The 17,311-nt window shown below is 47.6% G+C and overlaps 1 protein-coding gene across 1 annotated transcript in view; it reads left to right on the top strand.

The window, feature by feature from the left end:
* The window catches only part of DNAH7 (dynein axonemal heavy chain 7), a gene marked incomplete at its 5' end in the record, with an annotated part of 175,496 nt that overhangs the window by 135,662 nt on the left and 22,523 nt on the right, over positions 1-17,311 (top strand). The window contains 5 exons of the mRNA XM_080671125.1: positions 3,299-3,425; positions 5,692-5,886; positions 7,642-7,734; positions 12,898-13,074; positions 16,859-17,020. Of these exons, the coding sequence (XP_080527251.1) occupies positions 3,299-3,425; positions 5,692-5,886; positions 7,642-7,734; positions 12,898-13,074; positions 16,859-17,020 (754 nt within the window). The remainder of the gene's footprint in view (positions 1-3,298; positions 3,426-5,691; positions 5,887-7,641; positions 7,735-12,897; positions 13,075-16,858; positions 17,021-17,311) is intronic.

Here is a 17,311-nt window from a genome sequence, read left to right as displayed (position 1 = left end):
GCCTCATAGTGACTGGTGGAGCAGTTGTTCTGGTCTTTCCGTGGTAAAGGTCAATTTGCATATTACCCTTTTATTACATAGGAGGATGGACAGAAACATGCAGGAATCCTCAGTAGTTGCTCCATGAGTTTTCATAAGTGAGCACACCTGTGTAACCAGTGTCCAGACCAAGCCGTATTTGTTTCCTCCTCGGCACTGCCCCTGCCCCAAGCAGTCACTGCCCTGAGTGCCCCCCCACCCCCACCCCCCGCCCCCGGGTCAGCATGGCCTGTTGTAGCACAGCACAGCGATGGCTGGCACAGTATGTGCGCTTTGGTCTGGCATCTGCGTCAGCCTGTGTTTGTGAGATTCCTATCGCTGCGTGGGGTGCAGGCTTACTCACTCCGGCGGTTCAGGAGCAGGCCACGGGGCGAGCATATTGGTGGGGAGTATGAAAACAAGCCCTCCCGGCCAGATCCTCTCCACAGCGCAGCCAAGACAGAGTCTTATCAGGGAATGAGCTTAAACCAGAATGCACTCTGCGTCACGGACAATCCGGAGGAGATTGCTAAGATAGAAACCTCGCCCTCCCTCTGCCAGCCCCCGGGGTGAGTGACCGTGGGTGTCAGCAAACTGCCTTCCCCAGAGGAAAAACAGGTGCCTGCTGTCTTCATGGCAGGAGGTAGCACAGGCACTCCGCTAGGCCGCCACCCCCCCCCCCCCCCCCCCCCCCGCAGACGCTGGGGCAGGCACTGCGTCCCGCCCTGCGCCTTCAGAGAGACGGTTCTCAGTCTCCGAGAAAGGCGTCCCGGGTCAGAAAGCTGGCGCAAGGCCCACGCTTTCCAAAGCATGCACATGCGGCTCGGAGAGAGAAGGAAGGACTCCTGATTTTAAGTTTCAAAAGCAAATGGTCTGAGAAAACGGAGGGGCAGGAGATCTCTTTTCTTGTTTTCAGAAGGGAGACATACACTCCTGATTTTTAAATGTTTATTTGGCCTTATACTAGAACACAAATTTTTATTCATTTGCTGTCGAGGACAACTTGGGTAGCTTCAGTTTGGAAACTATTCTAAATTGTTGCCGCCTTCGACGTTCTTGTACTTGGCTTTTCCATGTAACATGTATGGTAGGCATGTAGCTAAGAATGGAGCCAATGACCACAGGGTGTACATGGTGTCCGTGTTAGGAAACACTGCCGAACAGAGCTCCAATCTTTTAGCCAAGCTTGTTTATTTTATTTTTTAGTAAAATAAGGGTTTTCAATAAAGAAGCTAACTCCCATTCAGAAATTAAAGTTAGGATGAGTTCTAGGAGTCATTTATCTGTCAATCATTGGTAAACACCAGAGAAGCTGTGGACTTCAGTTAGCTGCTGAACTCTAGCTACACCAAAAGTCATGGGAAGCATCTAACACCAGACTAACAAGTTATTTTAGAATCTTAACATTGTCTAAACTTATCTCTCATTTCCTTTTATTCAAAGGAAAGAATGTACTTCATTTTTGTTTGTCTTCTGATAGTTATTATTTGTAATGATTATTATTTAACTGTGCAAGCAAACATGTTATGACTACTATGGTATACTAGAGGCCCGGTACATGAATTTGTGTACAGGTGGGGTGCAGCTGGCCCACCCCAATGGGGGCCCATCGGGCCGGGCCGGAAGGGGAGAGGGGCTTCGGGAGGTTGGCCAGCCAGCCCCACCCCCGATCAGAGTGTTGGGAGCTGATCGGGGGCCAGGCCAGTGGGGGGGGTGGTAAGTGGAGGGGGGACAATGGAGGCCCAGATCAGGCTGGTTGGCTGCCGTAGTACGCATCATAGCCACCAGTCGTTCCGGTCACTCTGGTCTTTCCACCATTCCAGTCGCTGGGCTTTTATATATATAGATACTATGTAATAGCCAAAATAATTTGAATCATCTGTTTTTTACAAAAATTTTAATGTATCAAAATTTATTATAGCAAAATAAATAACTATAGCAAATATACGTAAGTACTGAAACAGAAATCTAACTAGGATATAACTTTGTTACAGGGACCAAACTGAAATCTCTCTCTCTCTCTGTCTCTCTCAGAAATACATATAAGTAAACACACACACACACACACACATACACGAGGTTTCTTTCTTTTTTTCCCCCCACTTCTACAAGATCATTTTTTCCATGTTATTAAATACTCTTCTGAAACAGAATTTTTAGTAGCTGTACAATATACTACTTTATGAATATACCACAATTTTCTAATTGTAAGTAATCTATGTCAATCACTAGCTCTCTAGAAATGTTTTGTTCATTTCTATTATAATTTCTACTAGAGGCCCGATGCACAAAGATTCGTGCAAGAATGGGCCTTCCTTCCCCTGGCTGCCGGCACCGCCTTCGCTCCAGCCGGAGCCGCCTTTCCCCCTTCCCACACTGCCCAGAGGCCCGGAGTGGCGGGGCCAGTGTGGAACGCCTGCATTGTCACCATGGTGATGATGCAAGCATACCACCCCAGCCACTCGGGGCCTGTGTATGCAAATTAACCTGCCATCTTTGTTGGGTTAATTTGCATACTCACTTCTGATTGGCTGGTGGGCATCAATTTGCATCTTTCTCTTTTATTAGTGTAGATAGCCTATCGAATAAAAGTATTTTAAAATTTTTTATTTCAATGCTTGTTTATTTCCCTTGGAGGATAATTAAGTAAAAATGCTACAAGTGTTATATTCATGTTAAGATTTACTATGAATACAGATCACACGTTAGCACTTAAAGGAAGTTGTTAGTTACAAATATTGTGATCAGCATGTTTTGTCTTTGTGGTAAATAAAAATGCAGTTTATCAAGTTTTGTGATTTCTCCAGCTTTTGCGAATTTATGAACAGAGTAGCACATTACTAAACTTAATGTTAATTTAATAAAGGAGATATAAATTTTAGTCTGTTCATTTACCATAAAATATGGAACATTTGGAAGTACTTATAGAATAAGGAAATCAAATTTAACCCCAAGAAATGTTTTATTAAAAATAGTCCACAAACCTTTAAGTGTGATAGATTAATATAGCATGCATTGATTTTTTTTTTCAAAAGGAAGATTTTTTTTAAATCATTTGGGAATAAAATATCTTCTACTGGTGTTTCTACGTTGTGTGGCTCTCAAATTAGTGCACTCAGCTGCTGAGGACTCTTGATTGTTAGGGGGTAACTGACCAGAAAGCTGACGGGGTAACATACACCTAACTCGTGTTTGGTAAGTTTCCTTCAAGCACCTTCTTTACAGTGTAACACGTTTGTATTACTTACTTCTCCTTCTGTCGCCCCCGCCCCCACCCCAGGCTTCAGATTCTCAGGGACCACTTCACCTACTCCCTCTACGTGAACGTGTGCCGCTCGCTCTTCGAGAAGGACAAGCTGCTCTTCTCCTTCTGCCTCACTGTGAACCTGCAGATCCACGAGCACGCGGTCAGTGCTGCTCTCCGGTGCAGGGGGGGGGCCCCTCAGATTAACGCTGATTCACTGATGTGCAGATTCACTGATGTACTTATTTGTGCATTTGTATGGGGACCTATGTAAAAAGAGTCATAAATAATTAAACAAAAAGAGTTACTATAATTAAGGCAAGACAATACTACTACATTGGACTTCAGAGGTGACAAATTAAACACAGAGTTCATCATTAAACCATTATTTAAAATAAATTAGTTTCTATTAGAATCTTATATAAATACTAGAGGCCCAGTACACGAAATTCGTGCACGGGGGCGGGGGGTGTCCCTCAGCCCAGCCTGCACCCTCTCCAATATGGGACCCCTCGAGGAATGTCCGACTGCCCGTTTAGGCCCAATCCTGATCGGGCCTAAACGGGCAGTCAGACATCCCTCTCACAATCCAGGACTGCTGGCTCCCAACTGCTCACCTGCATGCCTTCCTGATTGCCCCTAACCACTTCTGCCTCCTAGCCTGATCACCCCCTAACCACTCCCCTGACAGCCTGATTGATGCCTAACTGCTCCCCTGCCAGCCTGATTGCCCCTAACTGCCCTCCCCTGCAGGCCCAGTCGCCCCCAACTTCCCTCCTCTGCAGGCCTGGTTCCCCCCAACTGCCCTCCCCTGTAGGCTTGATCGCCCCCAACTGCCCTCCCTTGCAGGCCTGGTCCCTCCCAACTGCCCTCCCCTGCTGGCCATCTTGTGGTGACCATCTTGTGTCCACATGGGGGTAGGATCTTTGACCACATAGGGGCAGCCATCTTGTGTGTTGGAGTGATGGTCAATTTGCATATTACTCTTTTATTAGATAGGATAGAGGCCTGGTGCATGGGTGGGGGCCAGCTGGTTTGCCCTGAAGGGTGCCCCGGATCAGGGTAGGGGTTCCCTTGGGGCATGGGGCAGCCTGGGTGAGGGGTCTGTGGTAGTTTGCAGGCGGCCACACCCCCCGGTGACCCAAGCGGAGGCCCTGGTATCTGGGATTTATTTATCTTCTACAATTGAAACTTTGTAGCCTTGAGCAGAGCCAAGTCTCCTGCTTGCTCTGTGGCTGCAGCCATTTTTGTTGGGATTTATTTCTTATATTTATTTATCTTCTATAATTGAAACTTTGTAGCCTTGAGTGAAGGCCAGGTGTGTGGAAAGCTTAGCTTCCTCCATTACCGGGGAAACCCAAGCCTCCTGCTCTCTCTGTGGCCACAGCCATCTTGGTTGGGTTAATTTGCATACTCGCTCCTGATTGGCTGGTGGGCATGGCTTGTGGGTTTAGCAGAGAGGTGGTTAATTTGCATATTACTCTTTTATTAGATAGTATGCATATAAACCCTAACTGGTTTGGCTAAGTGGATAGAGCATCGGCCTGTGGACTCAAGGGTCCCATGTTTGATTCCGGTCAAGGGCATGTACCTTGGTTGTGGGCACATACCCAATGGGGAGTGTGCAGGAGGCAGCTGATCAATGTTGCTAACTCTCTATCCCTCTCCCTTGCTCTCTGTAAAAAATCAATAAAATATATTAATAAATAAATAAACATGCATATAAATGTTCTAAATCTATTGATATGTTTACATCAAGTAACAGCATAAACGGTAATGTTTTTAGAACTTGTGTTGGACAAATCTGTGTGTGATGAACAATACCTTTCACACATTTTACCATGTTTGAAATCCATTCATTTAAAACAAAGGAGCACTGTGAGGATGGAGGCCTGGCGTGTGTGAATTCAGTATTTTGTACACTGATGTGTCTAAGACTTACTGGTTTCATATGGTGATCTATTGGTGGAATTCTGAAGGACTAAAGGACTTATTTTTGCATTTCTCACAGAAGTTTCATAACAGCACTTTCTTATATTTTATGGAAAATAATTGAAAATATGGCAGATGGATGGCTTTCTGTCTTGCCACAACTTCTGGGGCCAGCAACACTCTAAGCGGCCATTTGGAAAAACATATATCCAAAGAGAATATGTTCAGATTCTCATGTTAAAGGAGTAATTCTGGAGAAAGTCATTGAAAAGTAGTTTTTTAAGATGGAACAATTTTTTGAAAATGGTTATGATAGATACAATGGTTTCTCATTGATAAGTACTGAACTATCTCAGTAGCTATAGGATTTCATATGAACCACACCTGAAACTTGAAAATCAACTGTCCATTTTAAAAACAGCTGTAATTTACTATTTATGAGGTAAACTCACTTCTGACTAGTCATGCTGCTTTTTTTGTGTGTTTGTTTTTTTAAGATTAATAAAGCTGAGTGGAGATTTCTGCTCACGGGCGGCATCGGCCTGGATAACCCTTACACGAACCCCTGTATGTGGCTTCCTCAGAAGTCCTGGGATGAGATATGTCGCCTGGATGAGTTGCCCACCTTTAAAGCCATTCGGAAGGAGTTTATACACCTAAAGGATGGGTGGAAAAGAGTCTATGACAGTTTGGTATGTTCTCCATGCTCTTGCTTTCCAAAATTTTCAAGTGGAGAAAATGTTCAATAACATGTTCTTATTTTTGAATACAAACAAGATTCAAGTAAGCTTTAAGTAGGCTGGTCAGATGTTAAATGTCCAAGTGTAGAACCACCTTCTAAATCAGTGGTTCTGTTTGAACTTCAAATTCCTTGAAGAGCGGAGAAGCATGAAAGTTGCATGGGCCTTAAAAATACTATTTTTTAATTTCCATGCCAGGTTTTTATTTAGTATCTACTTATACTTTGGCAGTCATAACAGCAGATGAGCTGACATTTTACCAAACAGCTATTGTTTAGATTTTTTTGGATGCAGGATACAAGCTAATGTTTTCATTTCATATCACATGTCGTTTGAGGAGAGGAAAGAGCTAGTACTTCTCAGATATTTCTATGAAGCCTTGTCTTGCTAATTGGAGACTATTATAGTTAACATTAAAGAAATGGTTGCCTTCCCGAATTTTTTAGGTACAAGTGCTAATATTTTGCTAATCCCCAGTTACATTTTTTTTCTATTCCTTTGTTTCTACTCTCCTGACATTCTGCTTTCCTTGGATTTAATCTACAAGAGCTCTGTGTGGGGAAGCTGGGAGGAGGCAAGAAAGAGGCAAGTCCGTGGAGAACAAAACGTATTTGTTGCATTACACATGATGGCTAGATTGTGCCTACGCATGAATTCAAATATTTTGGACAGGTCTCTTTGGCTCTCTCCTTGCTAGTAATACAAACATATTTCCGAGAGATAAATATATTTTGTGAGTACTTCATTCTAATTTGAAATAGAAATTTGTTCACTATACCAAAGTGTGGAGATTTCTGATCTGAGATACTGCGTAGCCTTCCCTGAAGCTTCAAAGGTACAACCGTCCCCCTTTTTTCAAGGTTACCCTCCTGGGATCTTGATTCCTCCCTTCTTATACATTTGTAATAACTCTCTTAATTTTTGGCTTTTTTACTATGCACATTCTCAAGTATTCTTCATAAAAAAGGTACCAAAAATTGTTCAAACCAAGAAATAACACAATAAATTTTAGTAAAATGCCCTTCTTTTGTAATAAGTGTTTATTTTTATAAGTAGACTAGAGGCCCAGTGCACGAAATTCGTGCATGGGGGCGGGGGGGGGGTGGTCACTCAGCCCAGCCTGCATCCTCTCGCAATCTGGAACCGCTGGCTCCTAACCGCTCGACTGCCTCTGCCTGATCACACCTACCACTCTGCCTGCCTACCTGATCACCCCTAACTGCTCTCCCCTGCTGGCCTGATCGCCCCTAACCGCATCTGCCTCGGCCCCCGCCACCGTGGCTTTGTCCAGAAGATGTCCGGTAGACGTGGTCTAATTAGCATATTACCCTTTTATTAATATAGATGATGAAAGTAGTAGATACTTTTACATGCCCTTGGAGAAATAATGGGAATAAAGCTTCATATGCACATTTATTTTTTTTTTCATAATAGGGATCATTTTATTTACTGATTACTATTCATACTGAGATTAACTTGCTTAGTTTGTGTCCTGGTTCTCATTCCTCTGTGGTGTTTTCAATTTTCTCTTCATTCCTTGTTTCATAGCTTTGCCCTGACCTAATAAAACTTACTTCAGCATTCTTGATTTCATCTTAGTCATTATGTTTTCTCTTAAATAATGACTTATAAGTCAAAATACTGTTTTGTGTTAGTTTTAGAAATCATCTCCAAAATGATGTTGATTTATATCCGCTGTAATTTCAGGAGCCACATCATGAGACTTTCCCTGAACCTTGGGAAGACAAAATGAATGATTTTCAGAGGATGCTCATCATCCGTTGCCTGAGGCCGGACAAGGTAAATGTGAGCTTTGAAAGCAGCTCAGCTCCTGGGGCTCCTCCTCCCTCCACACTCAGCAAACCTGTGTTCCTTCTGTATCACAGGGGGCGGGGCGCCGGGGGATGACCCCACTTCTTCTTCATTCAGCCATTTTTCCAAAAGTTTGCATAGTTACTAAAACCACACTAAATTCAGATTACATTTTATAGCTTTATTTATTTTATGAGGCTTCCTTCTAAAGTATGCTTCCCCAATTTCTCACAGCTGACTTCCTTTCTATGCTGTGATCTCATTTTTATTCTTATCATTTCAATAAAATTAGTCAATGATGTTAACCTCAAGCTAATATACTAGGATATCTGGTTCTTCAAATGCTATCCTTGTATATAGTTCTTTGTTGGCCTTTGGAAAATTAATAGGATATTATTTTTAAGACATTTATTATTGCTGACTACAAAGTAAAATTTCAACAATTTTAGTTTTATTTTCCTCAAATAATAAATCATATAACCATCTACCAGCTGACCTGTATGTCAGCAAATTTTAGTACTCATCAGTATTCTGATTTGTATTATGATATGTAATTGTACTCTATTAAAAGAAGTATTCACTTAAGTACAATAGTTCATGTCCACAGAGATAGCCATATACTCTGAAAAAATAGAGACATTATTGGGGGGGAAATTGAAAAAATATCCTAATTATCCATTGTTCCTACTCAAGTAGAAGTAATACACAATTATTTCAGCACTTACCATAGTCACAATTTAAGTTGCTAAGGAATGTAAGACAATACCTCCATCCTAACAAAACAAAACAAAGCAAGAAAGCAGGATGTAGATGGTGAAAGCAGTATTTCTTTAAATGTTTTCATCCACGTCAGCGCTAACGTGGGAAGGAGGCACTCCTTCCTCTCTAAGTCGTCATCCGTGCAGTGAGCACACGGAGTCCTTGCTGGACTTGGCCAGGGCCCGCGTGTCCGCTAGGCAAAGTGCCCGGGATCCCAGGACACTTTTAGGGGTCCGTGAAGACGTTTTCATTTCTTTTATGATCAGAAAGTGTAATCCAGTCTGTATTCTATTTGTAATGATATCAAAACAATCGTAAAATGTAATTTTTAAATTGTTTTAATGGAGGAGGGGGCCCACGATGGGCCCATGAAAGCCTGAGGCTGCCCTGCTCTCCAGTCCCGGGAGTGACACGGGCGTTTGAGAGGCATCATTAAACGACGGCCGGCTGGAAGGTCCCCAGGGGAGCCCTTGTGAAAAATGACTCCCCACTGAAACCTTAGGGTGCAGCCTAAGACGTTCTGCCTCAGCTATTAACAAGGAAGGACGGGAAATGTTTCCAATGCTTGCCGAGGATGGCTTCCTCCTTTAGAACTTTTAATTAGAATTTTCAAAGGTTTTCACTTTGTTCTCTAAGCTAATAAGACTTTCATACTAAAATGTCTCCACATGTACTCATGACCTTCTTGCCTCAGTATTTGAAAAACAAAGAACCTTCTGTTCCTGCTTTAATTAAATTTAATTAAAAGTGATTAATGAACCATTTCCCAATGATAGCCATTTCATCTTGTAAATATCTTTTCCCCAGTTTTATGTTTTAAAAAAATTGACAGTTTAATCTGAAAATACATTGAGCTACCAAACAGATCAAATATTATTTTCCATAGTCATTCTCTCTTTAGTGTGTTTTTGAGGGAGCTGGGGAGATAGATATTCAAGCAGAGAGGTTTTGTTTGTGTGTATGTTTTTGTTGTTAAGTCAATTGAGGTTCAACTTGTGGTTTCATCCTTCTCTTCAGGGGTAGGGAACCTTTATTCTGCCAAGGGCCATTTGAATATTTATAACATCACTTGCGGGCCATACAAAATTATCCACTCAAAAATTAGCCTGCTGTATTTGGTCAAACATCTGATTAGCTCATCTCTAATGCTTTGGTAGGGCCAGGCCAAATGGTTTTCCGGGTCTTACAGGGCCCAAGGGCCGGACGTTCCCCACCCGTTAGCTGCTCTAATACTTTATTTTATTTATTTTTTTATTTGCTAAAATTGTTTTTTTTATTAATTTCTTTATTGATTAAGGTATCACATATTTGTCCTCATCCCCCCATTCCCATCCCAAACCCCTCCCCACGCATGCCCCTACCCCCTGTTGTCCGTGACCACTGGTTCGGCTTATATGCATGCATACAAGTCCTTTGGTTGATCTCTCCCCCTGACCCCCACCACCACATAGACTGATGCTCTAATACGTTAGCCCCATCTTGTGATCTCCCTCTGTCTCCGCTCGGGCCTCCGTACCTAAGGGATGAGTGTGGACATTAACGCTTCTCAGCAGGACGTGCAGTTCCGCTCTCCTGCACACACTCGGTGGGGGGATTGGCCATGCCACCTTGCTTTGGCCCGTAACACGTGAGCATTGGACTCTGCTGTGAGATGTCCCGGGACTCTCCGGCCAGCAGAGCGGTGGGATCACGTGTAGAACTGAAGTGCCGTGAGCCGGCTGCATAGCTGAGCCCGCACAGGGAGCGTGAGTTGCCCACACAGCCCGGTGACTTCCAAGCGGCAAGAAGAAGCTTCAGTTGGGGTAAGCCACCAAGACCCGGAAATGGTTTACCACGCGGCACAACTCGGTTTATCCCAAGTGACAGGCTGTCCACATGTTCCGTCACCTCTGTCATCCTTAATATAAAACGACTGTTAGTGTGCTCTTACGTGAGCAAACCCTCCAGTCTCACCGTTTTCAGGTACTCCAAAACGTGGTGGGGAATGATTCATTTTGGAATCTATCTATTTTAAAACACATATGGAGGTTATGCTTTCAAAAGAGTCGTTTTCCAAAGTAAAATGGTATTAGCGTACCAGAGAAAGTACCCGTGCTGTGTGGAGCTAACATTTAGGCTAGTACCACATAGATTTTATTTCTTTGCAATATCTAAGTCATCGGATACTATAATGTCCACCAGGAAAATTAGCAATTGCGTTAACACTTGTTTATAATATCCTTTATCTGTCAGCACAATTTTTGGGGTCTCCTTTCTGCTGCTCTCCCCTCAAAACCAGCTCCACCCAGGCAAGAGTCCACATTCGCCAGGTTCTCTGCTGCTCATGTTTGGAAAGATGTACGAGATGCTCACTAGGTCGCCACAGAGCAATCAGATGGCTTGCATGTTCCTTTAACAGTCTATAAATTCAAGTCTACAGGGTTTCGTTCAGCAAAGCAGTGTAGCAAGTGGGTAAAGACTGAGGTGAGGAAGGTTTGGGTCTGTTTACAAAAAGGGAGAGCTCCTGGCCACGGTTCTCTCCTGAACTGTAAACAAGAAGCAAATCAATCCGCTTCCACTAAGAAACTTGTCAAATATAAGTTAACTAGAGGCCCGGTGCACAACATACTGGGGTAGGGACGGGGTCCCCTCAGGCCGGCCTGCCACCTCTTGCAGTCTGGAACCCTCGCAGTCTGTGAGCCCGGCTTCTGGCTGAGCGACGCTCCCACAGGGGCCGTGTACTGACCACAGGAGGCAGCTCCTGCGCTGAGCATCTGCCCCCTGGTGGCCAGTGCGCATCATAGCGACCAGTCATTCCACCATTCGGTCGATTTGCATATTAGCCTTTTATTATAGAGGATAAGTTCCTCTGACCGCCGATAAATCTTACTTGCGATTTGTAGAAAAACATACATGGGAGACCACAGACTTCGCTCCTGCCTTTGGAAAGCGGCTGCCTAGATTGGTCTGTAGTCTTTGTTACTGACAGATGTCACTCTACAAGCCTATTGCTGGCGAGATGGGGTTGCAGAAGCAAACCCCAGCCAGCGCCTTGCAAACTGAAAGGCCAACAGAGTCGTTGACCCCGGGAGTGAGGCTCAGTCCCAGGAGCAAGCGAGCCTTGTTCAGTTTTAACCCTAAAAAGGACACACAGCCCAGGCTGGCTTTGCTCAGTGGCTAGCAGGGGTCCTTGAACTTTTTAAACAGGGGGCCAGGTCACTGTCCCTCAGACCATGGGAGGGCCGGACTATAGTTTAAAAAAAAACTATGAACAAATTCCTATGCGCACTGCAGGCCCGGGACAAGTCGGCTGCTAAGCAGGACAGGCAGCGGCACCCGGCGGGCCGGATCCATGTCCTCGGCGGGCCGCATGTGGCCCGCGGGCCGGAGTTTGAGGACTAGAGCGTCAGCCCACGGACTGCAGGGTCCCGGGCTCCATCCCAGCCCTGGTCAGGGCGCTTGCGGGAGGCACCCAGCCATTGTATCTCTCTCACTTCGATGTTTCTCTCTCTCTCTGTCTCTCCTCCTCCCACTCTCTCCAAAATTAATGATAATAATAAAATAAATGGGAAAATATCCCCAGGAGGGGATTAACCACCAAAAACCACCCCGAAACACTGATGTCTGTCTCTGCTCACCCGTCCAGCGCCACGGGTGCAGGCGCGGCAGCCACCTGCCCAGCCATCGCAGGGGCGCCCCTCACCCCTCACCCTCACCCCAAGGCCAGAGCTTTCCTTTTGTTTGTAAAACTGTGTGAGAAAAGAAGGCTGCCTGTTGGGGGACGAGGCCACGAACAGCTGTTGTTTTCATCTCGGGAGAAAAGACCAGCTCCGGGGAGCAATCCTAAGGGGAAGTGGGGGACGAGGCTGGGCCCCGGTACTGTCCGTCCCCTGCAATAGCCTGGCAGCCGTGCCCATCCCCGTAGCTAAACCAGGACAGAGCTCATCTGGAAACAGCACTTCCCGGTGAGTTTATCAGTCTGTGCTTCGAGTTTAGGATTTCTGTCCCTAGAATCCCCCCCTCCCAAAAGGAGGGCCCAGAGTAGGCATCCACTCATTCCTTCCGGAAACACTTACGTGCACCAGCAATATAGGCGTCACCTTGTTCGTTAGGTCTCGGTGTCACGGTACTTACAAATGTGTTGTTCCTCTTCCATGCCTTTTCTGTGTTGGAGTGCATCTACAGAATTATTGGGAGAGGATTAAAGCTCTAATTTAAGCCCAGCGATCTCTCCACTGTCAGCTCCTCACGCTCACACCCTCAGTCACACACACGTCCACCCCAGGGCGAGGGAAAGGCACGCAGATGCAGCAATGGCTTTGATCTCCACCGGCCTTGACTTAACGAACACTTAAGGAAAACACCCTCGCAGATGTGCAGTGTTCTTGCTAATATATCCTCGTTCCTTTCCAGGTTATTCCAATGCTGCAAGAATTTATAACCAGCAAGCTGGGGCGCATGTTCATTGAGCCGCCCCCCTTTAACCTGTCCAAGGCGTTCGCAGACAGCAACTGCTGTGCGCCCCTGATTTTCGTGCTCTCTCCGGGGGCCGACCCCATGGCCGCCCTGCTCAAATTTGCTGATGACCAGGTGCCTTCAAATAGATGCAGTTATCTGTGTGTGTGTGTTGTGTGTGTGCGTGTTGTGTGTGTTGTATGTGTGTGCGTGGTGTGTGCGTGTGCGTGGTGTGTGTGTGCGTGTGCGTGGTGTGTGTGTGTGTACATTACTATATATATATGTACTTGTTTATACTTGAAACGCTAAGGGGTGAGGAAAAGGTAAAAATGTGTTACTCACTCAGCCCTTGAGAGACTTGGACCTGGGAGGCTGACAGAGTCCCAGGACATTGGTATGTAAGCGGCCACACTGATATGAGAACTACTCCTTATCTCAACCATAAAACCAGAATGCGGGGCCGGGGGGCATTGGCTTCGCTTTCCCTTTGCGGGGAGGGGCATCTCTGCGACCTAATGGGCCCTGTGTGTGCGCTGGGGTTGATTTAACAGATTCAGGACTCACCGTGACCCTGGGGACCCCCTCTCGGCCGGCTTCTCTCCCAGCCTCTGAAGGGGACCTCCCCCGAATCTCTAGACCCGTGGTCGGCAAACCGTGGCTCGCGAGCCACATGCGGCTCTCTGGCCCCTGGAGTGTGGCTCTTCCACAAAATACCACGGCCTGGGCGTGTCTGTTTTGAAGAAGTGGCATTAGAAGAAGTTTAGGTTTAAAAAATTTGGCTCTCAAAAGAAATTTCAATCGTTGTACTGTTGATATTTGGCTCTGTTGACTAATGAGTTTGCCGACCACTGCTCTAGAACAACCCTACCTTCCGGTCACTTTGCCAGTTTCTAGTCTAAGAGGCACATTTCGAGGCTTTTCAATGGGGAAATGGATTTACTGTCAACGTTCTTACCTCAGACATCCTAGAACAAGAAAATAATAAACAAGCAGCTGGCATTTTTGAGTTGACATTTTTCCCTTTCGGTCTAATCAAAATAGCAGTTTACGGTAATAGTGCCGATGTTTCTAAAGCCACCACACCACTTTTGCGGAGTACCTTTGCTGTAGCTGTTTCTGCCGCTTTCTGTCTTAATGCTCACAGCAGGCCCACGAGGTACATGACGGTGGTGTTCGTTTACAGATAGGGATGCTGAGCAGCGGAGGGGAAGTAGATTCTCAAAGCTCCCGTAGCTGAATGGCTAACATCCTCTTCACCAGGCCAGCTGCTATTTTAATGCTTTGCGTTGGCTGCTTCTTAGAGACCAGAGGACCGATGGAGGGACTGAGCACTCGCTGATGGTTAAGGAAGCGCTAGGGGGGGGGGGGGGGCTGTGGTGCGCAGGAGATGGGGTGCGTGATGTATGGGGGCCGTCTCCTGCGGGGCCTTTTCATGAAGGCCTTTGAGTAGGCGCAGCCGATGTGGTAGGGTTCTTAGCACCACGCCTCTCCAAAGCGTGTGCAGGCAGCTGCTGCCCCAGAGGGAGCTCAGGGAGATGCAGACCCTGCGTCCAGAGGCAGCAAGGGATGGAGCAGGATGCAGTGGGAGCAGGATGCAGCGGGAGCAGGATGCAGTGAGCACAGGATGCAGTGAGCACAGGATGCAGCGGGAGCAGGATGCAGCGGGAGCAGGATGCAGTGGGAGCAGGATGCAGTAAGAGCAGGATGCAGTAAGAGCAGGATGCAGTGGGAGCAGGATGCAGCGGGAGCAGGATGCAGTAAGAGCAGGATGCAGTGAGCACAGGATGCAGTGAGCACAGGATGCAGTGGGAGCAGGATGCAGCGGGAGCAGGATGCAGCGGGAGCAGGATGCAGCGGGAGCAGGATGCAGTGGGAACAGGATGCAGTGAACGCAGGATGCAGTAAGAGCAGGATGCAGTGGGAGCAGGATGCAGCGGGAGCAGGATGCAGTGAACGCAGGATGCAGTAAGAGCAGGATGCAGTGGGAGCAGGATGCAGCGGGAGCAGGATGCAGTGAACGCAGGATGCAGTAAGAGCAGGATGCAGTGGGAGCAGGATGCAGTGGGAGCGGGATGCAGTAAGAGCAGGATGCAGAGGGAGCAGGATGCAGCGGGAGCAGGATGCAGTGAACACAGGATGCAGTAAGAGCAGGATGCAGTGGGAGCAGGATGCAGTGAACGCAGGATGCAGTAAGAGCAGGATGCAGTGGGAGCAGGATGCAGTGGGAGCAGGATGCAGCGGGAGCAGGATGCAGAGGGAGCAGGATGCAGAGGAAGCAGGATGCAGCGGGAGCAGGATGCAGTGAACGCAGGATGCAGTAAGAGCAGGATGCAGTGGGAGCAGGATGCAGTGGGAGCGGGATGCAGTAAGAGCAGGATGCAGCGGGAGCAGGATGCAGCGGGAGCAGGATGCAGTGAACACAGGATGCAGTAAGAGCAGGATGCAGTGGGAGCAGGATGCAGCGGGAGCAGGATGCAGCGGGAGCAGGATGCAGAGGGAGCGGGATGCAGCGGGAGCAGGATGCAGAGGGAGCGGGATGCAGCGGGAGCAGGATGCAGCGGGAGCAGGATGCAGAGGGAGCGGGATGCAGCGGGAGCGGGATGCAGCGGGAGCGGGATGCAGCGGGAGCGGGATGAAGCGGGAGCGGGATGCAGCGGGAGCGGGATGCAGCGGGAGCGGGATGCAGCGGGAGCAGGATGCAGAGGGAGCGGGATGCAGTGGGAGCAGGATGCAGTAAGAGCGGGATGCAGCGGGAGCGGGATGCAGCGGGAGCAGGATGCAGTGAGGACAGGATGCAGCGGGAGCGGGATGCAGCGGGAGCAGGATGCAGAGGGAGCGGGATGCAGTGGGAGCGGGATGCAGCGGGAGCAGGATGCAGAGGGAGCGGGATGCAGCGGGAGCGGGATGCAGCGGGAGCAGGATGCAGTGGGAGCAGGATGCAGCGGGAGCGGGATGCAGCGGGAGCGGGATGCAGAGGGAGCGGGATGCAGCGGGAGCGGGATGCAGCGGGAGCAGGATGCAGTGGGAGCAGGATGCAGCGGGAGCGGGATGCAGCGGGAGCGGGATGCAGTAAGAGCGGGATGCAGCGGGAGCAGGATGCAGTGGGGGCAGGATGCAGTGGGAGCAGGATGCAGTAAGAGCAGGATGCAGTGGGAGCAGGATGCAGCAGAAGCAGGATGCAATGGAAGTGAATTCCAGGCAAACATTCCCACAGAATTCTTCACAGAAAAGTCAAACCCGGCCCGGTGTGGCTCAGTGGTTGAGCATCAACTTATGAACCAGGAGGTCACAGTTCAATTCCTGGTCGGGGCACATGCCCGGGTTGCAGACTCAATCCGCAGTGGGGGATGTGCAGGAGGCAGCCAATCGATGATTCTCTCTCATCATTGATGTTTCTCTCTCCCTTCCTCTCTCTGAAATGAATAAAAACATATTTGGGGGGGGGAGAGACGGAACTTTAAAATGTGTATTAAGGGTTAATTTTTTCCTCTCTGAATTTTATGCAGGAGCTAAGTTAGTTAAAATATAATTATTCAAAGATTTGGACAAGTTCATCTGTCTATTCATCTTTCTTTGTGTTTGTTTTTTGTGGCTTTGGATTTTAGCAGTTGCTGCATAACAACCACGCCTTTTCATCGTCTCCTTATGTTAAGTCTTAATTTCCTTGTCTATCCCTGAGCTCAGCAATCAAGAACCTACCAAATTTTTCACATACTACCACTACCGTTTCCGCCATGAGCTGACTTGCTCTTTGCCTAAGCGGTTACAGGGTTCGTACTCAGTAGGGCTGTCTTAGGGCTGTGTACGTTCAGACCTTTGAAGGATGCTCCGTAATCCAATAGTAATATGGCTCATGGTAACGTTTCCTGTCCTAATGCTGTTTCTCCCCCTCCCCCACCTTGCTTATTCTCGCACACAGGGGTACGGGGGAACAAAGCTTAGCTCTTTGTCCCTTGGTCAAGGCCAAGGGCCCATAGCTATGAAGATGTTAGAAAAAGCGGTCAAGGACGGCACGTGGGTGGTTCTTCAGAATTGCCACCTGGCCACCTCTTGGATGCCAACCCTTGAGAAAGTTTGCGAGGTGAGAAATGCCGTTATGTCCCTGGCTTGCAGTCCCTCAGTGTAATTAGTGCCCCGCGTGCCTTGGAAGCAGGTCCCTTCCACCCTGTAATTTGGAGGGTGGCGGGGAGTAGGTGCTGGACCACAGGAGGGGGGGCTGGCCTGGGAGCTGCAGGACCAGGCAGAGCGCACAGTCAGGCCCTGCTGAGTCCCTCCTCACAGGAGCCAGGCTCATCGGGGGGCAGCCTCGAAGGGTGCGAACCTCAGGGCAGACAGAACCCGCCCGTTTTTCACACCGGGCTGAACCCACAAA

This window comes from Plecotus auritus, assembly GCF_963455305.1.
Source record: "Plecotus auritus genome assembly, chromosome: 5".
NCBI lineage: Eukaryota > Metazoa > Chordata > Mammalia > Chiroptera > Vespertilionidae > Plecotus > Plecotus auritus.
This window is presented reverse-complemented; position numbering and strand designations above follow the sequence as displayed.